At 38.3% G+C, this 26377-nt stretch overlaps 1 protein-coding gene and 1 pseudogene across 1 annotated transcript; one reads left to right on the forward strand and one right to left on the reverse strand.

Annotated features, from left to right (window-relative positions):
- Positions 1-2149: 2149 nt before the first annotated feature.
- On the reverse strand, positions 2150-4760 carry LOC143399797 (cytochrome c oxidase subunit 6A1, mitochondrial pseudogene; annotated as a pseudogene).
- Positions 4761-12435: 7675 nt separating this feature from the next.
- LOC143399804 (vomeronasal type-1 receptor 3-like) lies at positions 12436-13359 on the forward strand. Its single transcript, XM_076856826.1, has one exon. The coding sequence runs from the start codon at positions 12436-12438 to the stop codon at positions 13357-13359; it is 924 nt and encodes a 307-aa protein (XP_076712941.1).
- The last annotated feature ends 13018 nt before the right edge of the window (positions 13360-26377 follow it).

Genomic DNA, 26377 nt, shown 5'->3' on the forward strand with positions numbered 1-26377 from the left:
AACCCCAGCCCCTCATGATTCTGTTTTTTTTTTTTGTTGTTGTTGTTGTTGTTTTGTTTTTTTAAGAAGGAATAATTACTGCCAGGAAAGCCAAAGAAATTATTTTTTCATTGCCATGAAAAACCTTAAAATAATTGTGTGTAGCTATTATAAACATTATACCCAAACTTTAAAACTAGGTCAATATAAATTATGTATTTGGATATGAAATTAGCATATATATGTAGACAAAATGATTGAGAAGTATTTATCTCAGAAATACAGGACATGCCAATGAGAAAATCAACTCATGGGGCTGGGGTTGTGGCTCGGTGGTATAGTGTTTGCCTAGTACGTGTGAGGCGTTGGGTTCGACTCTCAGCACTTCATGTAAATAAATAAATAAATAAAAATAAGTGAAGGTCCATTAACAACTAAAAAAAATATTTTAAAAAAATTAAAAAATAATGGGCTGGGGATGTGGCTCAAGCGGTAACGTGCTCGCCTGGCATGCGAGGGGCGCTGGGTTTGATCCTCAGCACCACACAAAAATAAAATAAAGATGTTGTGTCCACTGAAAACTAAAAAATAAATTTAAAAAATTTAAAAATAAAGTGAGAAAACTGAATTTACTGAGTAAATAATTTTGTTCCCTAATAAATATTTATAAGTAAATTAACTTAGAAAATCTAACAGAAAAAAAATCTCAAGTAGTAATAATGATGAAGCATCAAGCTAGAGGAATAAATGACAAAAATGATCAGTAAGAATGTTAAAAAGTGCCCAGTAACCTTATTCATTAGGAAAATGCAAATCCAACTCATCATGAGATTTCACTTCCACCTCATACCCACTCAGATGACTGTACTTAAGACAGAGCATGGGGGCAGGAACAGTAGTAGAATGAATTGGACATTATTACCATATATGCATATATGATTACATGACTTGCCTAAGTCTACATCATGTTCAACCAGACAAATGAGAAGTTATACTCCATTTATGGATGATGTGCCAAAATGCATTCTACTGCCATGTATAACTAATTAGAACAAAGTAACCCCCCCTCCCAAAAGAAGACAGATAATACCCAATATTGGTGAATATATGAAGAAATTAGAATGCCCATGTAGTGCTAGTGAGTTATAAAACATTACAGCCACTTTGGAAAACATTTGGCAGTTTCTCAAAAGTTTAACTTAGAGTTATCATAGGTCCATCAATTCCATTTTATTTTTTATTAAAAAATAAAATGAGTTGGCTCATTTAATTTTTTTATTTTTTAAAATTTATTTTATTGTGTACACACAATAGAAATAAAAGCAAATATTTAGGGGCTGGGGCTGTAGCTCAGTGGTACAGTGCTTGCCTTGCATGTAAGGGCACTGGGTTCAATCCTCAGCACCACATACAAATAAATAAATAAATAAATAAATTGAAAAAAGCATATGTTTATATAGTAACTTGTGTATAAGTGTTCATAGAAGCATCATTTGTAATAGCAAAAAAAAAAAAAAACAGTGGAAATGGTCATCGGTGGAGGAACAGATAAACAAAATGTGGTACTTTTATACAATGGAATGTCATCAAGTCAAAAAAAGAACACAGCATGATACTGGCTTCGACATGGATCAACAGTGAATATGTGATGCTCAATTAAAAAAGAAACATAAGAGGTGATAGAGCATATGGTTGTATTTATTTATTTTATAATTTTGATAAAGATTTAATCCATAACACATATTTATTTTTATTTCTTAAACTTAAATTTATTTATTTAAATTTATTTAACTGATACATTAAAGAGTCCATATTAATGGGTACCATTATTTATTTAAGCCATCTCCTGCCACAAAGGGATGGAAGATCAGTATAATGGTCATCATTTGATACAAGTAAGGTGAGATTAAGATTCCCTATACTGGGCTGGGGATGTGGCTCAAGCTGTAGTGCGCTCACCTGGTGTGAGTTCACCTGGTGTGAGCTCACCTGGTGTGGCAGCACCACATAAAAATAACATAAAGATGTTGTGTGTTGTGTCCATCGAAAACTAAAAAATAAATATTAAAAAATCCTCTCTCTCAAAAAAAAAAAAAAATCCCCCACTTTGAAGAATATTGGTCCAAACCAGTGCTGTGGTCCCCAGTGCCTAGGTAATGGTCCAGATGCGCTATTCATCTTCAGAGCCAGTTGGACGTGGATTCACATGAGTGATATGGAATACAGTTTGGTTATCATCTCCCCAGGGAAAGGGCTTGGTTCTGATGCTGAGATGGAGATAGGCGATGGTCTTTCGTGCTCTTCATAGTGCAGCTTGAAAAAAGCATTCACCATGTCCCACCCCCTCCCCTGAGCTCCACGAGGTAGGTGAGGGCCTTCCACGTGCTAGCTGAGTCCTGCTGGCCGTGGGCACTGCTCTACATAGGCCACCCCACCTGTGGGCAAGACCAACCTACCAGCTAGAAAGCCAGGACCCAGACACAGCCAACGCCAACATTTTGACCTGGATCCAAATGTAAAGGAGAAATTTTTAAGCTGGTTCTAAGTCACAGAGCCCGAGTTAAAGTGTAAAAGACCGGACATTGTAAATCTTCTAGGCTACAAGGCTTGGGTTAAAGAGTAAAAGACTAAGTATTGTTACAATTCCTCTGCTACCCCCGGAACCTGTAATCTCTGTAGCTGTTAGAACAATACCCGAACTGCCCAGTAAACATTCTCACTGGCTCCTCTGGTTGTCTAATAACTTGGGACTCTGTGTAAAATGGCATGTAGACATTACAAGTCCCACAACCAATCAGTTTAAATGTGCACCCCGCTTAGAAGTAACCAATCACCCCTGTCCAATCTGTTCCCGCCAATGAATGTACTAATCAGTTCTCAGAGTTGTTGTTCAATTTTCCTGCGCCCCGTGATGATTTGTTCTGATGTATGCAAAGCCCCCCACCTTCCCCAAAAATTGTACTTAAGCTCTGCTTAACCTCTGCTCTGTGCTCTGGGCTGCTCTTCCCTTTTTGTGTGAGCCTGCCTGGAGCCTCAGCGTGCTGAACCGGATCCTAATAAGCTTCCCCTGCGTGTTGCATGAGGCTGGTCTCTTGTGGTCTCTTTCTCCGACGCTTCGCCGGACCCTTACACAACATGCATAATTCGGTATTTGTATAATACTTAAATCAGGTTCAACATATCTATCGCCTCAAACATTTATCCTTTCTTTCTTTCTTTTTTGGTACTGGGGGTTGAATCCAGGGCCTCACTTGCTTTGCAAGGACTCTACCACAGAACTACATCCCTACACCTTTTTTATTTGACTTTGAGACAGGGTTTTGAACTTGTCATCCTCCTGCTTCAGCCTCTTGAATAGCCAGAATTACAGGCTTGTGCCACCACAGTCAGCACATTTATCTTTTCTTTTTTGACAAAAATATTCAAAATTCTTCCACATCCTCAAAAACACTTACTATCTTTACTCTTTGTGATCATAGTCATTCTTACTGGAATGAGGTGATATCTCACCATGGTTTTGATCTGTCTTTCCTTGATGATTACTGATTTTTAAGCATTTATTATGTACCCACTGGTCATTTATAACTCCTTTTCCGGGTGTGGTCATTTGACCAGTTTCTGCCAATGGAAGAACACATCTGCTGTATGCCACTTCCAGATACAGCCCATTTAGTCCTCCTCCTCCTCTTCCTCCTCCTCCTCCCCCTCCTTCCCCTCCCGCTCCTCTTTTCCTTTTTCCTGGACACAGATGGTGAGGAAGTCCTTAAGGACCCGGAAGCACATGGTTGAAGAACTCTGGGTTCTGAATGACCTCATGCAGAACTGCTGTTTGTCATATCTGAACACCATCTCAACAAAAAAAATCCTGAAGACAAAAAACAGTACTAATCCATCAAATATTGTGAGGATGGTTCTTCAGCATAACCTAACTGATGGAAAAAAAAAAAAAACTGATGAAAATCAAAAACCTTAATCATAGGATTAATTTAAATAGGAATACTTCCAGTACATTTAAATAACAAAAGTCAAATTGGACATTCCTCTTATATTTAACCTATTTTACTTCAGAGAAGACCACACAAGATGATTTCATTCTGTGCCTTAAAATGTATTGAAGCAGGGCTGTGGTTGTGGCTCAGAGGTGGAGTGCTTGCCTAGAATGTGTGGGGCCCTAGGTTCCATCTTCAGCACCACATAAAATTAAATAGGTAAAATAAAGGTACTGTGTCCATCTACAACTAAAATAATAATTTAAAAAAATGTATCGAGGCCAGACAGGCACTATTATGTACACCTATAATTCCAGCAACTTGGGAGGCTGAGACAGGAGGATCCCAAGTTCAAGGCCAGCCTCATCAACTTAGTAAGGTCCTAAGCAACTTAGTGAAACCTGTCACAAATTAAAAAATAATAAGGGCTTGGGATGTGGCTCAGTAGTTAAGTATTCCTGGGTTCAATCTCCAGTGTACCGCCCTTCCCCCCAAAAAAAGCTTAAATTAAGGCCAGAATAGTAGCAATATTTACAAAATATTTGCCAGAGAGAACTTTGATATGCCATTTAAATTCCTTTATTCATTTTAAAAATACAGTACAGTAATTATATTTCTAGTAATAGTAATTCTAGTTATTTTGTTCTAAAATTTAACTCAACAAAAATTTTTTTTTGTGTGTGTGTGTGTATGGTACTGGGGATTGAACTCAGGGCCTTGTTCATGTGAGGCAAGCACCCTACTAACTGAGCTACCTCCCCTGCCCAACAAAATTACTTTTATCAGGATCATTGTTTTTTTTTATGAAAATGATTTTGTTTTTTAATGTACATCATAATTTACCAACTTCAGATTTTGCTATTATAAATTTTCCTAAAGGACCATGGTTTTACCAACTCAACTTTTCTGGGTCAAGTTATAAAAATCAGAATTTTCAAAAATATTTTTTTCTTACATCTATTTTTAGTTAACGATAAATTTTATCATATTTCGTTCTTACAATCATCAGTTTTATTTTGTGTGGACTGTTTTCACAAAAATAATCATAAAGGATTTCAAAGGGATCCCTTGTATCAAAATGATAGTATCTAAGCATTCTGACTCCTTGATTTACAGATATTCAACTTTTTAAAAACATTTACTTTCTAGTTTTAGCCGGACACAATATCTTTATTTTATTTTTATGTGGTGCTGAGGATCAAACCCAGTGCCTCATGTGTGCTAGGTGAGCACTCTACCACTTGAGCAACAATCCCAACCCATTATAGAGACTCAATTTTGACCTACAAATTTTGGAACATAGTGCTTTTGTAAAAGTCATTATGATCTTCCACTCCTACCCATCCTGTTTATGAAGACGTTCTTACAAGGTATAGGCAGATGAAAGCTTTCATGTTCCTTCAGTCATACTGGGAAGGAAAACAGGTTTTTAAATCATGCTTTGTAATGTAGAACTATTAAAGGAAACAATTTAGTCAGGAACTTGTTACAAACTGGCAAGGAAGCTTTTAGTCCAGACTATTGTAAGTAGAGGTCATGACCCTTGCAAAACATCCCAGAGGCTGAATCAACTATGAAAACAGAGAGTTGGGGATTTAGTCAATGTGCACTGTGAGGTGATCGGTGGATGGGAAATTATGAAGAGAGACTTGATGAGCTATCTAGGGTATTCAGATACTTGCTAATCCAGCCTAACAAGATTCTGGTAGAGGTAGAGCAAACAAGAGTGAGGGAAAAGGATTTTGATCAGGTATCAATGGTAGGTGTATTCAGGCCTGTGGTGGATATCATACAATGTACATTTGGCCATGAGATGAGGAAACAAATTTGTTTCTATTCTCTGAGAACAGATACTTCTGATCCCAAAGCCACTCACCCAACCTAGGTGCCAGATAACACCTCACTTTGGGAAAGGGTTTTCATACCTCTGTCCTTTAAACTTCATAGTCACTGTCCTCCCTGGATCCTCGAATTCCCCACGTGGGATTCCCAATAAATGCGGATACCCTGGGTCCACACAATCTCGCTGAGGAGTGTGTGTGTGTGTGTGTGTGTGTGTGTGTGGCCTCTGGACATGCTGTGTATTCCCAGAACCTGTAATAAAATCATTCTTTATATAATGCTGTAAAACACTTGGTTTTAAGAAGGTAGCAGCTGAAAAGAAGTCATCATTATCAATAGAAATATCTAAGTCAGTGACACAAACATTCCATATTTAACTACAGTAATAGGTGCCATGTGTTATTATATCTAAATTACCTTTGACATCAATGATTTGAAATATTAAGGGTTTGAGAAGTTTATGAAAGAAAAAGAAAATTTTTAAAGTAAGTAGGAATTTTATACAAAATTAATGAGTTACCTAAAAATGATTTGAAAATGCTCTTAAAAATCACATGCATAACTACTCACTCCAGTTCTTTGTACCTATTTCCTCTGAAATTTTTCTGTATGCCCAAGAATCAATTTTTGTTCCTAAAAATATATATTTAATATTATCTGTTCTAAAAATATATTCTTAATGTTTGCCATAAGAAAGTATAAAAAAATCTTCTTTATAAAGCTTCTGTGAATGTTCATTAAAAGATTTTGTATGGAGTTGTGGCTCAGTGGTGGAGCACTTGCCTAGCATGTGTGAGGTACAGGATTTCAGTCTCAGCACCACATATAAATAAATGAATAAAATAAAGGTTCATCAATAACTAAAAAAAATTACAAATATATGTAAATTTTGTATGAAAAATATATTTATTACTCTAGAAAGTATGTAGGAGTGCAATTGCTGCATCAAAGGGTAGTTCCAATTTTTAGTTTTTTTAATATTCTAATTACTAACACATTATAATTATGTAAATTAATGTGTTTCACTGCAACATTTACATACACAAATTTTGTTTTATTAGAAATTATAAAACTATTCTCCAGGCAGTCTCATTCCCATCAATAATGAATGAGCGGTCCAGTTTTTCCACATTCTCTCTGGCATTTTATTTTATTATTGATATCTCCTTGTTGCTTTAGTATATATTTCTGTAATGGTCACTGATGTTGAACATTATTTCATGTGCTTAAAGACATCTTCAGGGGCTGGGGTTGTGGCTCAGTGGTAGCGTACTCGCCTGGTATGTGTGAGGCACTGGGTTCTATCCTCTGTACACATAAAAAAATAAATAAATAAATAAAATAAAGGTATTTTTTCCATCTACAACTAAAAAAAAAAATTTAAAAAGACATCTTCATATTATTTTGGTGAAAGATCTCTTCACTTTATAGTTGTATCATTGGTTTTCTTCTTTTTGAGAGTTCTGTTTATATTCTGGATCCTAGCCTTTGGCGGATGTGTGAACATATGCAAGGAAATAATAAGTTTTATTTTTCAGCAAATAAAGTATTAGCAAATACTTCCTCTCCTTTTATTGCTTCCCTTTTCATTTAGCCAGTGTAATTAAAATATCTATAAGAAGTACAAATTCCACCTCAAAATGTGAAAGAAAATTGAAGTAGTTCAGAATACTAGAAACATTGAGTATGTGGAACCTTCGTCTGATACTTCCCAGCCCTTGGTCACACAGCTTCATCCTGCCCAGGTTACACTGGAGGAGGAGCCTGATTCAGATCTAAACTGGAAGATGGTGGCTAGCAAAGTGGCTTTCTTGCTCCTCCCCTGGCTTATGTCAAATATTATGAGAAAATAAATAGCAAACAGTCATGTCTTCATGATGAACAGCTCTTTTATGTTTAAATTTAACTCATTAGACCAAAAGAGCCTCTTTACTCATCCCTCCCAATCATTTTTTTCTTCTAATAGCTGATTTGTCCAAGTAGCTATACTTTGACTATTTTTTTGGGGGGGGTACTGGGGATTGAATTCAGGGGCACTAGACCACTGAGCCACATCCCCAGCCCTATTTTGTATTTTATTTACAGATAGCATCTCACTAGGTTGCTTACTGCCTAGCTAAGTTGCTGAGGCTGGCTTCGAACTTGCCCCTCCAGCCTCAGCCTCCTGAGCCATTGGGATTACAGGTGTGCACCTCCACGCCTGACTTATACTTTGATTCTTAAAGGAGAGATTAAGAAACATACGCATTTATTGGGCAAATCTTGTCACTTCATGGTGCTAGAGCTAGAAAAATGAGTAAAGATAATTCTTATATAAAGGAGATTCACCCACAAGTTTTTATTTAACACCTCTAAGTGCCTAGCACCAAGCAACCAATGAAGAAGTACCACTTTAAGCTTTGGAATAATATATACAAACACAGAAGAGAGGCAAGATAGGCATTGGTGGAAAACTGAGGGAATGTGAGGTTTCCCAGTAGAAGTCATGATTGAGTGGATGGTGGACCCCTTTAATAAAGTTGTCTCTCCAGTATCTTAGATAGATTATAAGTCTCTTAAACCTTGGACAACTGCATGTGAAGGTCACTCTGTGAACAACCAGGTCTCTCTGGGATAGATGTACTATCAAGGATTAAACAACGAACTATGGTTAGATGTTTATAATCATCCTTCTTTTTTAAAAAAAGCAATCATAGGATAAAACACTTATCATCTGGATGGAATGCAATCTTTGTTTCTCACTGGTATCAGTTTCTGAATTTCCTATTCTATTCCAAATCATTGCTATCTGGGGGCCAGATCCATGATAATGCACTTGTTTAGCTTGAACTACAAGATAAAGTCAGGCAGAGCATGATTCCCTTTATCAGTCTTCTTTGTGCAGGATTTTCCAGCTCTTACTGTACATGAATGCAGGGTTGTAGTTTCTTTAATCCTGGTCTACAGAGCTGGATTGGTGCATCCAGATGTGGTCCCTAAACAATCCCTGTGGCCCAACCTCATAGATGCTATTGACCTGCTGATAGCACATATCTTTGTCCTTCATTCACTGATGACACTTAGATTGGGGGAACCAATTCTGGCAATATCTGTGTTACATCTATGAACATGAATGCATGACATCCTAAATCAATTATATGGTTAACTGTGTCAAATGAGTTATTGAGTCTGGATTTCACTTGCATTCTTGGTACAAAGCATACTTGATTATAACACAATATTTTAGAGTTTTGACACAATGTTTTCTAATGTTTAAAATTTTTACTTTTTAATTCACATATCCTATTTCTCTATAATATTCTGTATGGCTTAATCAAGGCAAAGTTCTCATATCACCCTTCCTAAAAGATATTGAGGGGCTGGGGTTGTGGCTCAGAGGTAAAACGCTTGCCTAGCAAGCATGAGGCACTGGTTTGGTCCTTGGCACCACGTAAAAATAAAATAAAGCTATTGTGTTCACCCACAACTAAAAAATAAATGTTTTTTTTTAAAAAGATATTGAGATGATTGACTACAATTCTTCAATAATTTTAAGTAGCATGAGTTTATTAATTAATTTATTAGTAGAATTTTCTTCTGGACTCTGAATTTTGTGCTTTGTGTGTGTGTGTATATATATAATCTACATTGCATGTTCATTGCATTAAATTAAATAAATTTGTCTACTGAATAAATTTGTCTTTGTTTTCTTGTATCAATTTAGTACTTCAAAAAAATTTTTTTGCCTTGACCCCTGTTGGCACATCCTTCTCAAGCACTTTGGGTGACTCAATTTCTCTATTCATAACTAAATCATACTTTAATTCAGAGAGTTTTGGGCTAATGGTAAAAACGGATTTTCAGGGACTGGAGCTGCAGCTCAGTAGTAGAGCAGTTGCCTAGCATGTGTGAGACACTGGGTTTGATCCTCAGCATCATATAAAAATAAAGAAAGAAAATAAAGGTATTGTGTTCATTGACAACTAAAAAAAATTAAATAAATTAAAAAAGAAAAATACCCTGATTTTCAGCTAAAGAACATCTAAGGGAATTTGAGAATCCAGGCAGAACTTAGAGCTTCGCAATTCCTACTGTTTCAGACCTCAGCTTTCCCTTCTCCATCTGCATGAGCCTCTGTGTGCCTCCAGGGATTATAGAAAAGAAGAGCCTCCTCCAAACACCCTCACCTCTCTGTAGAAGCTCAGGAGAAAACTGTAATTGTTTTTGGTAATTGGTGCCTGGGACCAAGTTTTCCAAAAACATCTTCAGTTCCCCAAGCGTGAGCTGTCATTATCACGACAGCTGAAATGATAACTGCAGTCCTGTGGATAGGAGAGGCCACAGTATAACAACCCATGTCCCAGACCTGGCTGCCTCCCTCTGCGCTTGGTGGCGATACTGATGATCATCACTCTGTGCCCACCACCCTGAAAACTGGAAGAAGCAGGCATTTTATATTTGGGTCTGCAAGTCAGAGTCTGCAAGAGAAGAAAGCGTATCAGGACACAAAGTAAGCCATCTTCTAGGCTGAAAACTAATGATTTCCAGAATCATGTTAGAAGTAGGAAATAATTACTAAGTTATGGGCTGAACTTGTGGAAGAGGAATAAAGGTCCAAGACCATAAGCTGCCCCTTAATCACTATTAATTTAACTTAATGTCATCCAGTTTGTTGTTGATTTTCAATGTGTGAAGATTTGTTGTTCAAAATGCTCTAGTATACTTAAGAAATTAATCTGCTATCTCTTTAATTATTCCTGAAAAAAAAATTAAGAACAAGATCAGTAGGATTAATAGATATTTCTACAATACCCCTGTGCCAGTAGTAATGTATGAGATGTAGCTGACTGAATTACCTTATTCTGTTTAAAAATGATAAATTCAGGATTTCTTTTTGTAGGTGTACACCATGCCTTTATTTTATTCATTGTTTTTAATGTGGTGCTGAGGATTGAACCCAGTGCCTCACATGTGCTAGGCAAGCACTCTACCACCGAGCTACAACACCCTCCCCAAATTCAGGATTGTTTGAATCCACTCTGGCACAAGACAGTGATTTTGTGTTGAAAGGAAATACCTCGCTACTTGGGACTGCTTTACTTCTAGAAGTCAGGGAAGGAGCATCCAGAAAAGGCAACTTTATGATCTTAGATTTTCATATTACAAAAAAAAAAAAAAAAAGGAAGAAAGAAAGAAAAGGAGGAAAAAGTCATAGATTTCAACAGCTTTCAGAATTACATTAGTTTTTGATAATTTCTTTCTTTCTTTCTTTTTTTTTTTTTTTTTTTTTTTTTTTTGTGGTCCTGGAGATTGAACCCAGGACTTTGTGCATGCAAAGCAAGCCCTGATAATTTCTCTTTAAAAAAAAAAAAATTCTAATGACGTTGCTAGGCTCAATACTCAGCTGAGAACTTTGAAATTTATTAGCAAATTAGCTAAATTTATTAGCCTACCTTCACTTCTGCTTTTGCATAGTAAGCTCATGTTTTAAAGTAAGAATTCTGACACTAAAATAATTTCACTTAACATTTCTGCATCCACAAATAATCCCCCCAATTAATGGTAATTTAGCTTTTCCTTTTCAATATTTTATCTCCCACTCTCCCTAAAGTTTCATGTCCCACTGCTTACTTAACATATTTATACTCCTGACCAAAAAAACAATTTTTTTCTGGCCTCCCATATGCTAGGAAAGTGCTCTACCACTGGGCTATATCCTCAACATTTTTCCTTTTTATTTTTTAAAAAAATTTATTCTTAAGTTTTAGGTGGACATAATATCTTTATTTTACATTTATGTGGTGCTAAGGATCAAACCCAGTGCCTTGTGCATGCTAGGCGAGCACTCTACCATTGAGCCACAACCCCAGCCCCCTTTTTATTTTTTTTTTAATTTTGTCACAGGATCTCACTAAATTGCCCAGGCTGACCTCAAACTTGTAATCGTCTTGCTTCAACCTCCAAGTAGCTGGGATTACAGGTGTGCATCACTATGCCTGGACGTCTTAATTAAGATGGAGAAGAGTCTCCTCTTTTAATTCCAACATAGAATCATTTGGGCATTCATTAGATTTCACTTGATCTTCCATGAATATTCTTTGAACATCAATCCCAAATTGGGCAATCTATATTCTAATTGGCCCTCTGGATCAAGACAGGAGATCGTTGCCAATGAAAGTTATTTAAATGAAAACTTGCTAAAATCATAATGTGTTCCAGTATAATCAATCATTCTGTTAAAAAAAAAAACTGACATGATATACCAAAAAAAGAAAATGTATGAAGTATTGTAAAAAGATAACTATGTCTGAGGTTGAGATCCATAGTGGTTATGTCTCTTATAAGGAGGTGATTTTACAAGTCAGTCAGCTTTCCTGTGCTTGAGATGACCTCACCTGTAAATTCTTCAAAGAATTGCTCTAAATATTATATGAAAAACATTAATGTAATTCTCTTACTGTGAGAATGTTTTTCTTCCTATAGAAAATCTCTTGGAGAAAGAAAAATGTGCATTAATAAGGAATGTATGGGTTGGAAACAAGAAGTATACGGTGGTGGATTTTAGTTCCCATAATAAAACAGATCTCATGTTTCCAGGCAGGATCTTCTTGCCCTGAATGAGAATATCCATCACTGTAAATGTCAGATGGCTTCCAAGGATTTGGCAACAGGAATAATCTTCTTATTCCAGACCACAGTGGGATTTATGGGAAATATCTTCTTTCTTTCCCATTATAGTGTCCTTTATTTTACCAGATGCCGAGTAAGGCCAACAGACTTGATTCTCAAGCACCTGACTGTGGCCAACTCCTTAGTCCTGCTGTCTAAAGGAGTCCCACAGACAATGGCTGCTTTTGGATCGAAACATTTCTTCAGTGATATTGGATGCAAACTTGTGTTCTATGTTCACAGAGTGGGCAGGGGTGTGTGCATTGGCAGCACCTGCCTCTTAAGCGTCTTCCAGGCCATCATGATCAGCCCTATGACCTCCAGGTGGGCAGAGCTTCGGCTACAAATTCCCAAATACATTGGGTTCTCCAATATCCTGTGCTGGATCCTGAACATGTTGGTGAATAGTTTTATCCCTGTCTTTGTGACTGGAAACTCAAACAATAAAAACAAAACAAAGAAAAAGGAATTGGGATTCTGTTCTGCAATAATCAGTAACCAAATAACAGGATCCCTAGTGACAGCATTATGGTTAGCCTATGATGTTTTGTGTGTGGGATTCATGATCTGGGCCAGCAGCTCCATGGTTTTCATCTTATATAGGCACAAGCAGCAGGTCAAACACATTCACAGTACCAAACACTCCCTCAGATCCTCCCCTGAGACCAGAGTCACCCAAAGGATCCTTGTCCTAGTGAGCACCTTTGTATCATTTTATATCCTCTCATCCCTGTTTTTATTCTTTTTGTCTTTTTATGATGATGCCAATGAATGGCTAGCAAACATCTCTGCACTAATCCCTGCTTGTTTCCCTACAGTCAGCCCCTTTATTCTCATGAGCAATGACCTCAAAATATCTGGGTTCCACTCATTCTGTTGTGGAAGGAATAGAGCAGGCTAAGATGGTCACAGAGCATTACTTAATTTTTTAAAAAAAATTTTTAGTTGTAGACAAACACAATACCTTTATTTTATTTATTTTTTATTTTGTGGTGCTGAGGATGGAATCCGGTATCTCAAGTATACTAGGCAAGTGCTCCCTCACTGAACTATAACCCCAGACCCCAGAGCTATACCTTTTTTTTTTTTTTTTAAATTTTTTTAGTTGTTGATAGACCTTTATTTTATTTATTTTTATGTGGTGCTGAGGATCGAACCCAGTGCCTCATGCATGCTAGGCGAGCACTCTACCACTGAGCCACAACCCCAGCCGCCCTGCCTCCAGAGCTATATTTTTGATATGCTTTTTGCCTTGGCATTTTCCTGTAATGTGAAGCTATTTCTTCATTCTTTTATGTAGTGCTTTAAGCACCCAAAGATGTTCACACTAGAGAGAATGTAAATGATAGACCAAGTCTCTCCCTTCATTGGATTTATCATGAACTAAGAATGTAAAGTACAGACTAAAGATTTTGCAAAATGCTTTTATAATCTCTTATTAAATGTTGCAAGAGAGAAGTTTAAAGTCTAAGAATTTGTGAGAAAAATGGGTTTTCTAAGCACTTTGTAAACATAGAAATATTATCCAAGTATATAACTTTAAATTGATCACCTAAAATTGTTCTGAAATTTTCTGGATACAAAAGTATAAATGAACTAAAATGAAATAGAAGAGCCAGAGTTTGATCAGTCAAGAAACCTAGATGCCCTTCAATAGATGAATGGATAAAGAAACTGTGTTATATATACACAATGAAATATTACTCAGCATTGAAAGAGAATAAAATTATGGCATTTGCAGGTAAATGGATGGAGTTGGAGAATATCATGCTAAGTGAAGTAAGCCAATCCCAAAAAAACAAAGGCTGAATGTTCTCTCTTATAAGTGGATGCTGATCCATAATGGGGGGGGACATGAGAAAAAATAGAGGCACTTTGATGGGTCAAAGGGGAGGGAAAGGTGGAGAGGAGGAATGGGGGAAGGAAAGATGGTGGAATGAGATGGACATCATTACCCTAGGCACATGTATGACTGTACATGTGGTGCGACACTACAGAGAAATGAAAATTTGTGCTGCCATTGTGTACAATGAATCAAAATGAATTCTGCTGTCATATATACCTAATTAAAATAAACAAATTAATTTTTTAAAAAAAGAAATCAGGCAGAGGGGCTGCAGCTGTGGCTTAGTGGTAGAACGCTTGCCTAGCACGGTTGAAGCACTAGGTTTAATCCTTAGCACCACATAGAAATAAATAAATAAAGGTATTGTGTTCATTTACAACTAAAAATAAAGCAGGAAGAAACCTGAAGGCTCTGCAAGAGTATCCTGGGTTGGAGCTGGAGGGGAAATCATGTATCAGATATTGGGGGATATCAAAGACCAGGTAGCTGGGCATGGTGGCTTATGCCTGAAATCCCAGCTGCTCAGGAGACTGAGGCAGGAGGATCATGAGTTAAAAGCCAGCCTCAGCAATTTAATGAGGCCCTAAGCAGCTCACTGAGACCCTGTCTCAAAATAAAATATAAAAAAGGGCTGGGATGTGGCTCTGTGATTAAGAGGCCTTAGGTTCAATCCCCTGTACCAAAAAAGACCAGTTTTACCTTAAATCTAAGAAATTTAGCCATTTAAAATATGTGACATTTGGGGAGTAGGTGAGAGAGAGGTACATTTAAAAAATACTGAAATAGAGAATGACCCGGATGGGACAAAGTATCCACAAGAATCACATAAAGAAGCTTAAAATTCAATTTGTAGCTCATAAACACGAGAGTTATAAAGAAAACCTACAGGTTTTTTCAAGTCAGTCTTTGAAATAAGTCAGAATATTCTTAAGCAATAATCTCAATGTGTTCAAAATGAAGCATCTGGGGGCTGGGGCTGTAGCTCAGTGGCAGAGCACTTGCCTAGCACGTGTGAGGCACCAGGTTGATCTTCAGCACCACATAAAAAATAAACAAATAAAATAAAGGTATGCTGTCCATCTACAACTACAAAAAAAAGAAGCACCTGGGTGGACCTCATATTCTGAACCTTGGGAAATGAATGTTCAGTGGAATCAATCACTGTCCAGGGAAGGGTAAGACAAGATATCTGGGCATAAACTTCATGTTTCCATGTGTTGAGGGGAATATGATTGCTCTGAAACAACCAATGAAGAAATATTTGATAAAATCATAAGACATTTTTTATCATGATGAATAACTTCAAGATCTTTTTTGATTTGTGAGAAAAAGCATATGAGAAACATGGAGGAATCAGATATTTGAACAATAAACAAGCCTGACCTAACAGCTATCTACTGAATATGGGTGTTACATCACGTTTCTCAGCCCATATGGAAAAAAATTTAAAATAATTTTAGAGAATAACTCTCTACCCATTTCCATTTTTTAAATAGTTCATTAAAGAACTTAGAATATTAAAATCTCTAAAAAGCTGAACAGTATTTTATTAAATAATTATAATTTTTAAGATAAAGAAATGAAAATACTCCATTTCAAAATTTTGTACCATAGTTGCTCCTCAAATTGGAAGAGTTCAGCATGGTGAGACACCTGTAATCCTAGTGACTCAGGAGGTAGAGGCAGGAGGATCGTCATTTCAAGGCCAGCCTCAGCACCTTAGCAAGACCCTAAGCAACTGTTATGGTTTGGATGCGAGTTTTCCCCCAAAAGTTCATGTGTGAGACAATGCAGGAAGGTTCATAGAAGAAACAATTGGGTTACGAGAGCCTTAACCAGTGAATCAATCACCTGGTGAGATTAAGTGGTAACTGAAGCAGGTGGGCTGTGGCTGGAGAAGGCGGGGCATTGGGGTCATGGCTTTGGGGTATATATTAGTGTCTGGTAAGTGGAGTTGCTGTCTCTGCTTTCTGATCATAGCTAGCTGCTTCCCTCCACTAAGCTCTTCTGCCATGATGTTCTGCCATGATGAATGAAGCCTGCTGTCTGTGCATTGAGACCTCTGAAACTGTGAGCCCCCAAATAAGCTTTTCCTCCTCTATCATTGTGCTGGTCAGGTCCTGTTAGTCACAGCAGCAAAAGAGCGGACTAAAACAGCAACTCAATGAGACCCTGTCTCAAATAAAATACGAAAAAAGAACTGGGGATGTAGCTCAGTGGTCAAGTAAGAGACCCTGAGTTCAATCCCCAGTACAATAAATAAACAAATAAATAAATAGGTATGTGTCTATCTATAATTAAAACATTTTAATAATAAAAAATAAAAAGCTAAATGCAAATAACATGTAATAGTAAAGTATAAGTTAGAACAAGTATTACATGAAAGAAAATTAAAAAGAATAAAATGTATAATAAAATATTGCCAAAATGTGGGACTTCCAAAATATAAAGAATAAACAGCATTTAAAACTAGTGATATAATAATTTAAACGTATAGGGACCAATATAAAAAACTTATAGTAGGGCTGGGGATGTGGCTCAAGCGGTAGCGCGCTTGCCTGGCATGCGTGTGGCCCGGATTCGATCCTCAGCACCACATATAAACAAAGATGTGTCTGCCAAAAACTAAAAAATAAATATTAAAGTTCTCTCTCTCTCTCTCTCTCTCAAAAAAATAAATAAATAAATAAATAAATAAAATAAAAAATAAACTCGCATTAATATTGACACTTAGAAAAAACTTATAGTAATAAACTGGGTAAACTGAGAGGTAAAAGTGACTTGTATAGGGGTTGGGAATATAGCTCAGTTGGTAGAGTGCTTGCCTCACATGCAGAAGGCCCTGGATTCAATCCCCCACACCACCAAAAAAAAAAAAAAAAAAAAATCACAGTGACTTGTATAAAATAGATGAATTAAGATAAATTAGGAAATAGAAAATCATAAATTTTAAATAGTGTTTTCACAAGAATTAGTCAAAAGTTGTTTATTGGGGCTGAGGCAGTAGCTCAGTGGCAGAGCACTTGCCTAGCACATGTGAGGCACTGGGTTCAATCCTCAGCAATGCATAAAAATAAATTTAAAAAAAATAAAGGTATTGTGTTCATCCACAACTAAAAAAAATCAAGAAAAAGTTCTGCTTACTAAATTAATCATGAATTAACTGTTTCTGAGACAGGGTCTTGCTATGTTGCCCAGGCTGGCCTTGAATTTATAATCTTTCTGCCTCAGCTTCTGGAGTAGCTGGGATTACAGGTGTGTGTCACTGTATCTGGCTCTTATTATTTGATATAAAACTTTTTCAATATTATTATTATTATTATGGATGCTATGGCCTAAACATGGAAGACTGAGGAACTTCTGGATCCTCCGAGGGCCCAAAGATGGACGTGCACCTGAGGAATTTCAGGATCCGGGGGGGCCTAAACATGGATGCCTGAGGCATTCCAGATCCTGGAGCCTAAACATGGACACCTGAGGCACTTCCAGATACTAGAGCCTAACCATGGATGCTGAGGAACTTTCGGACCCAGGGGCTTAAACATGGACGTGCACCTGAGTAACCTCCAGATCCGTGGGCCTAAATATGGACACCTGAGGAACTTCTGGATCCGGGCGCCTAAACACGGAGTCCTGAGGAACTTCTAGATCCTAGAGCCTAAACATGGACGTGCACCTGAGGCACTTCTGGATGCTATGGCCTAAACATGGATGTGCCCTCGAGGAACTTCCGGATCCAGGCACCTAAACATGGATGTGCACCTTTGAAATTTCTGGATCCGAATCTGGGGGCCTAAACATGGATGTCTAAGGAACTTCCGTATCCAGGGGCCTGAACATGGATGTGTGCCTGAGGAACTTCCAGTTGCTACGGCCTAAACATGGAGGACTGATGAACTTTCGGATCCGGGGACTTGAACATGGACATGCGCTGAGGAACTTCTTGGATCCGAGGGCCTAAACATGGACGCTTGAGGCACTTCCAGAACCTAGAGCCTAAACATGGATGCTGAGGAACTTCTGGACCCGGGGGCTTAAACATGGATGTGCAACTGAGGAACTTCCGGATCCGGGGGCCTAAACATGGACGTGAGCCTGAAGAACTTCCAGATCTGGGGGCCTAAACATGGACATGCACCTGAGGAACTTCCAGATGCTACAGCCTAAACAAGGAGGACTGAGGAACTTCCGGATCCGAGGGCCCAAAGATGGACGTGCACCTGAGGAACTTTCAGATCTGGGGGCCTAAAAATGGACATGCATCTGAGGAACTTCCGGATCCGGGGGCCTAAACATGGAGGACTGAGGAACTTTTCGATCCAAGGGCCCAAAAATGGACGTGCACCTGAGGAACTTCCGGATCCTGGGGCCTAAACATGGATGCCTGAGGCATTCCAGATCCTGGGGCCTAAACATGGATGCCCGAGGCACTTCCTAGAGCCTAAACATGGATGCTGAGGAACTTCCGGACCCAGGGGCTTAAACATGGACATGCACCTGAGGAACCTCTGGATCCGTGGGCCTAAACATGGACACCTGAGGAACTTCTGGATCCTAGAGCCTAAATATGGATGTGCACCTGAGGCAATTCCAGATGCTATGGCCTAAACATGGATGTGCGCCTTTGAAACTTCTGGATCCTCATCTGGAGGCCTAAATATGGATGCTTGAGGCACTTCCGGATCCGAGGGCCTAAACATGGGCGTGTCCCTGGAACTTCTGGGTCCTTTACCTATAAAGGGCAGGGCGTGACTCTCAGAAGGGACCTGACCCATGAAGGGGAGCTGAGTATGGGGCCTGTTGTGGGGCAAACTAAGCTCTTGCACCCTGATCTTGAATGTGATTGTGGCCTCACTTCCCTGCCTTCCCCTGGGTGTCACTTCCTCCCCTTCCAGACGGTGCCAGGGAGGAAGTGAGACCAGGTGCAGGGGCCAGGCCCCCATCTTTCTCCTTGCTTAGCCAGGCGCCCAGCCTGGCTGAGGATGGGGACGTCTTATGACACTAGCTGCCTCCTATATCCCTGCCCCAGGACCTCAGGGACCACAGGCAGGAAGTCGTTGACCCTCAGCCCCGGGGTCTGCCCAGAGGGTCAGGGGGCCCCTGTGACCTGCTGCTCCTTACTCACTGTCATCCTGGGCGAGCAAAGGTCAGGACACTAGATGCTACTGAGAGTGACATCTTCTGGATGGGAGGCTGGGGACTTTGCCTCTATCCTCAGGCCTCAGACACTGGATGATCCCTCCCAGAGACAGAAAATAATCCCATACCACCCAAGACTTATTTTTAAGCTTTGGATTCTGAAGTTTTCCTGCTGCCACCTTCTTTGTGAAGCCAGTTTTTCAACAGAGACAATATTCCAGGGGGGAAAAAAACAACATGGAGTCAGTCAAACCAAGCTGACACATCTGGTCCTCCAAGAGAAATCTGGATTGGAGGAAGAACAGCCATTCTCAACAGGCGAAATAGTGAAGTTCCCTTGTCCTTATTTTGTGTAAGCAAAATAAATAATCTGATGTTAACTCATCAAATTATTTTTGATGAGTGCTTGGCTCATAGGAAAACTGATTCTGTTTTATGGAATGAAGTGTTACCTGATTTTAAAATTAAAAATGAAGCCAATTAGGATTGTTAAATTACACTGTCATAATTCTGTTCTTTGATAGCAGAAATAAATAAACCTTTTTTAAAAAATTATTATTATTATTATTATTATTATTATTTGGTACTAGGGATTGAACCCAGGGGCACTTAGCCATTGAGCTACATCCCCAGCTCTTTTTATTTTGAGACAGGTTGTCACTAAGTTACCTAGGGACTTGCTAAGTTGCTGAGGCTGGCTTTGAACTTGCAATCCTCCTGCCTCAGCCTTCCAAGTCTCTGGGATTATAGGCAGGTGCCATTGCACCTGACTTTTTCAACATTTTCAAATCTATATTATAAAGCAGTAAAAAAAAAAAAAAAAGAAAAGAAAAAAGAAGCTACTGGAAGATTTTGTTTGGCTATTACATATATTTATACCAAAACTTTGAAACTAATTCAATATGTTATTAATTGGGATATAAAACAATGTGTAAAAAATAAAATAAAACAATGTGTAAACATACAAAATTAGTTTAAAGAGAGTTAATTTCAGAAATACAAGACATGCTAATAAGATAATCAATGTATAGTCTCTAACATATTAAAATGAAATGAGTCAATCACACTAAGTAAATAATTTTGTAGCTATAAAATTTACATAAAGATATTCTATTGAGTAATATTTCAAATATTATTTACAACAATATATAATGTTATGGCAATAAATGATAAAAGTAGCCAATGACTATATGAAAAGATGCCTAAAAAACTTATTCATTAGGGAAAATCATAGTATAATCAATACATCTAATTGTCAAACGACAATAATAAGTATGGATATGCAGAGAAATCAGAACCACTCTAAACTGCTAGTGTTATTACAAAATGAGGCAGCTCCTTTGGAAAACAGTTTGTCAGTTCCATAGAAGGTTTACCACATGGCCCAGCAATACCACTACTAACTACGTAACCAAAAGAAATGAGAACATTTCCACACAAAAACCTGTATATGAAGGTTAAAAGAAACATTATGCATAATAGCAAAACTCCAAAAGTGGAAAAATCCGGGCATGGTAGTACATGCCTGTAATCCCAGCTGCTTGGGAGGCTGAAGCAGGAGGATTGCAAGTTCAAAGTCAGCCTCAAAATTTAGTGAGGTCCTAAACAACTCAGTGAGATCCTGTCTCTAAATAAAATACAAAAAAAGATGGGTATGTGGCTCAGTGGTTAAGTGCCCCTAGGTTCAATCCAAGTATAAAAAAAAAAAAGAAAAAAGAAAAAAAAAAGTAGGAAAAATCCAGATGTACATCAATGTATGACTAGATAGACAAACTGTGAGAGAGTTACCACAATGCAATATGCAGTCATGGGAAGGACTGAATGATATGTGCTACAACATTGATAAGCGCATGAAATGCCATGCTCACTGAGCAAAGATGGACTATAAAAAGCCACATCAGTATGATGCTGTTGTGTGAATTCCCCACATTAGACAAGTCTTTATTGACTTGTGATAAGTGATTCTTTGATGGCTGTGAGGTTTTTTTGAGGGATTGATGAAAGTGATCTGGAATTTGATAGTGGTGTTGGCTATATGTCATTGCGAAAAAAACAAAAAAGTTTGCATTTTGTACTTTAAAATGGTTATATGTTAAATTTTGTGAAATGTAAATTTTATCCCAATAAAAAGAATTTTTAAGGGCAAACAAAAAGCAAACTCGGGGCTGGGGATGTGGCTCAAGTGGTAGCGCACTCGCCTGGCATGTGTGCGGCCCGGGTTCGATTCTCAGCACCACGTACAAACAAAGATGTTGTGTCCGCCGATAACTAAAAAATAAATATTTAAAAAAAATTCTCTCTTTCTCTCTCTCTCCTCTCACTCTCTCTTTAAAAAAAAAAAAAAAAAAAAAAAAGCAAACCCAACACACTGTTTCTCATCATAGAAACCAACTGAGTGGCTGTGAATGCAGGAGGGAAAAAGTTAGTAAGTTAGAATAAAGGACATTGAAATTCTTGAAACAATGGTCAATAAACTTCTATTGGTGATTTGTATTTGCCTGTAAGAGCCAAGGAGACTCACACATGGCTTGGATCATGCAGACTGTCTATACTTCTCATGGAAATTCACCTGAAAAAGGAGATGAATCAGTTGGGCAGACTGTAGTGATGTGATCTAGAAAATGGTTTAAAACATTGTGTTAGTTTTTCATCCCCGTAACCCAAACACCTGATAATAACAAGTTAAAGGAGGAAAGACTTATTTAGCCTCCATTTCAGAGTTCTCCGTCCATGGTTGGCTGGTTCCATTGCTCTGGGTCTCAGGTGAGGCACAACACATCCTTGTGGAAGGATGAGGTGGAGAACTGTCAAGCTCATGGCAGCCAGGAGGAGAGCGAGAGTGCGGAATGCGCCAGGGACAAGAAATACCCTTCTAGGGCATGTAAAATATTCTTAAAATTCTCTGAAAAAAAAATAAATAAAAGAGAGAACATTATACCCCTCCCATAGACCCTGAAAGAATAATAAAAGAATATTAGGAAGGACTCCATGACCACAAATCAAGTGAACCAATTACTTCAAAGATATAGTCTACTAAAACTGACAAAAGAGTAGGTTATCTGAGCAGATCTATGTCTATTAATGAAATGGAATCAATACTCAATAAACTTCCCCAAACTTATATATTCCCAAAAAAACCCCTCAATTTAGCCATTGTAACCTTATTTTAACTGGTGGGGGTGAAGGGACTGCCATTTTGTCAAGAATATTTGGAAGTGGCAAATACTCAATTTTAATCCATTACTCACTAGATCAGGGAATGGAATCCATGAAGATTAAGGGTTCCATAATATGGATAATTTAGGCAAGATGTTTTTGCATGGTTAAAAGTATATTTGTTTTTTTATACAGTAACTCCAAAATTATAGAGGGTTTTTTTTTTTTTTTTTTTTTTTTCACTGCTAAGGATTAAACTCAGGGCCTTATGCATGAGACAAGTACTCTACCCCTAAGTTATATCCCCAGTCCCAGGTTTGAGTTCTTATTTGAGTTCCCTATAGATAAAGGGCAAGAAGTTCAGCTTCCAGGAAGTGCCACTCAGCCTTCCTTGGGTGAGAGTCCACAAACAATAAGGTCATTTTTGTCGAAGGCCTTCAAGCCTTGTGATCCTAAGATTTGTATTTGGGCATGCTGGTGATCAACAGTGCTAAGGAAAGCCCATATACTGGCTAGGGGTTTTCAACTGGGAAAAGAGTCACATATTTTCTATTTAAAAACTAGTTCCTGGGCTGGGGATGTGGCTCAAGTGCTAGCATGCTGACCTGGCATGTGCGAGGCACTGGGTTCAATCCTCAGCACCACGTAAAGATAAATAAAGATATTGTGCCCACCTAAAATTAGGAGGGGTTAACCCCCCTTTCCTTTATTTCCAATATCCTTGGGGATCCAGGAGTGCACATTACAGCAAGGGAATCAGCAGCACCAGAAAGTCATTGCTGCTACTCTTGCCTATACAATGACTTTCTAGGCAACTGGGTAAAATATTTAATTCTGTGGACTGGGCACCGTGGTGCATGCTTGTAATCCCATCGGCAGGAAGATTGCAGGTTCAAAGCCACTCTCAACAACTTAGCAAGGCCCTCAGCAATTTAGTGAGATCCTATCTCTAAATTAAAAAAAAAAAAAAGGGCTGGGGATGTGACTCAGTGGTTAAGTGCCCCTGGGTTCAATCCCCAGTACAAAAAAAAAAAGTCCCTTTTTTGTGACTTCACAATCATCCATGAGCATACTGCAAGGATATACAATAATAAACATTTTTTACATGGCCATGCCAAGCATCCAGAAGTGACAACCAGTGCAGTGACCACTAAGCAGTCACCAGATTCTTGGCAATCAGGACTGAAGTACCAATCAAGTTAAGGTGATGGTTTTGCTGCCTTGATAGGTAAGTGCCTCAAAAACTCCTTACCAACTAGGATGAACCTATCAAGTCACACTGCAGCAGTCAGTCAATTAGCCATTTGTGTCCAGATGAGTGTTTCAACATGGGACAAAGTGGCCACACTTGACACAGAACACAAAGCCCTGTGTAGACCAAAGTGAAAGCCAACGAGCCGTTGGTGGTTGTCACTCAGGTGACATTGACTGTATTATGGAGTCAGGTAGCCCAGAGTTGTTAGCTAAAATTGAGTAATGTACTTGGTCACAGTTGGTCCATCCTGTATTTCTTGCCATTTGTTTACGTAACCTCACACTCACTCCATTGGTGAGGGAGAAATTAGCAGCTTAGGGCTGCTGAGATTTGAACTCATGACATCCATCATTACCTGCAACCCAGTCAGGGAGCCAGCCTGAACCTGGGTGGCCAGATTTGGCTGTCTACCCACATGAGAAATGAACAATGGAAAAAAAAAAAAAGAAATTTTGTACATTTTGATCAAACTGGGGAGAAGAGCTAGATTAATAGAAACGATTACAATTTATAGAAACAAAACTCAGGTGATAAACATGTAGACTAGGCTGTGCTTCATCAGATAACATGTCTGTCTTAATTCCCTTGGCACATCCTTCAAATGAGCAAGTGCCGGAGCTCTGTTTCACCATTGCTGCACACATAAGGTTGTCAGGAGCTTATCAGTTAGTGACCCTCACAGTCAGGATGTGGAAGGTAAGTAATGGAAGGCATGTAGTCCTGCCCAGGGACTACACTTCAGAGCACAGAGCAGGTGGGATGGGAGAAGGCTTTGGGTATCAAGTTGAGAGGCTTCTTGGTTCTCAGGAGAGAATGTGAAAGGTTTGTTGGAAAAATTCTGTCATCCAACAGCGAACAGAAATGCATGATTATAGACTGATGACTAATCCTATAATGCTACAGTATACTATATTCTATACTAATTGCATCTTTACATGCCATACAATCTAGTCATATATACAAAACTATACTACATACTACATATTATATACATGCTTATACACACATGTACATATTTCAGGTACTAGATAATGCTATATGCTGTTAATGTACACAAAACTCTTTCAATATAGATGCAAAAAGCCTCAATAAGATACTAGAAAAGCAAATCTACCAATATATAAAGACTTATACTCCCTGAGAGAAATTTAACTTACAAAAGCAGTGCTGTTTTCATATATGAATGTCAATGAATGTAATTCAACTTATTAGAATAAATGTCAAAAACCACAAGTTCATCTCAAGAGATACAGAAAAAACATACAAAAAAAATCAACACCCTTTCATAATAAAACACACCATAGTCACATCTGCAATTCCAGCCACTCAGGAGGCTAAAGCAGGAAGATTGCCAGTTCAAGGCCAGTCTCTGCAACTTGGTGAGCCTCTATCTGAATAGGGCTGGGGATGTAGCTCAATGATAAAGCGACCCTGGGTTCAACCCCAGTTTATAAAAAAATGAACCGAAGGGAACTTTCTAAATGTGCTTTACAGCATTGATTAAAAAACCCACTCTTAGAGCATGATGGCACACACCTATAATCCCCGCTTCTCAGGAGGCTGAGGCAGGAAGATCACAAGTTCAAGGTCAGACTCAGCAAATTAGCAAGACCTTGTCCCCAAAATTAGTATAGCTCAGTGGTAGAATATCCCAGTACTGTTATAAAAACAACAAACAAAAACCCTACAGCTAACATTATTCTTGATGGTGAGATTGAAAGCTTTCTCCTCAGATTAGACACAACATGTAATTCTTCCACAGATCTTTCTCCTTAATCCAAGGTGAATTATACAAGTAACAGCCAGAAATAATGATAAAAAATAACAGGCAACAAGGCTGGGGTTGTAGTTCAGTGGTAGAGCACTTGCCTAGCACATGTGAGGGACTGAGTTAAATCCTCAGCACCACATTTTAAGAAGTAAATTAGATAAAGGTATTGTGTCCATGTACAACTAAAAATATCTTAAAAAGTAAAAGGCAACAGATAAAATAATTCACCTAAGAGTATGTGATAAACTTGACAGACTTAAAAATAGTTATCAACTCTCTTTTATCTGTTTTCCCCCAAGATACTGGGGATTGAACCTGGGGATGCTTTTCCACTAAGCTACACCCCAATCCTTATTTTTTAAGACTGGATCTCACCAAATTGCCAAGGCTGGCCTCAAACTTACAATCCTCCTGCTTCAGCCTTCAAGTAGATTGGATTATAGGCATGTACCACCACACCTGGCTATGGCATCTATGGTTTTCTTTTTATGGCAGTACTGGGGATTGAACTCAGGTCCTTGGGCATGCTAGGCAAGCACTCCACCACTGAGGTATATCCTCAGACTATGATACCTAATCTTTTTTATTTTTATTTTTAAATTGTAGTTGGACACAATTCCTTTATTTTATTTATTTTTAGGTGATGGTGAGGATAAACCCAGTGTTGCGCACGTGTGAGGTGAGCGCTCTATTGTGGAGCCATAAACCCAGCCCAATACCTAATCTTTATTAGCAAAAAACAAATGAAATAA

Source organism: Callospermophilus lateralis, chromosome 1 (assembly GCF_048772815.1).
Source record: "Callospermophilus lateralis isolate mCalLat2 chromosome 1, mCalLat2.hap1, whole genome shotgun sequence".
NCBI classification, from domain to species: domain Eukaryota; kingdom Metazoa; phylum Chordata; class Mammalia; order Rodentia; family Sciuridae; genus Callospermophilus; species Callospermophilus lateralis.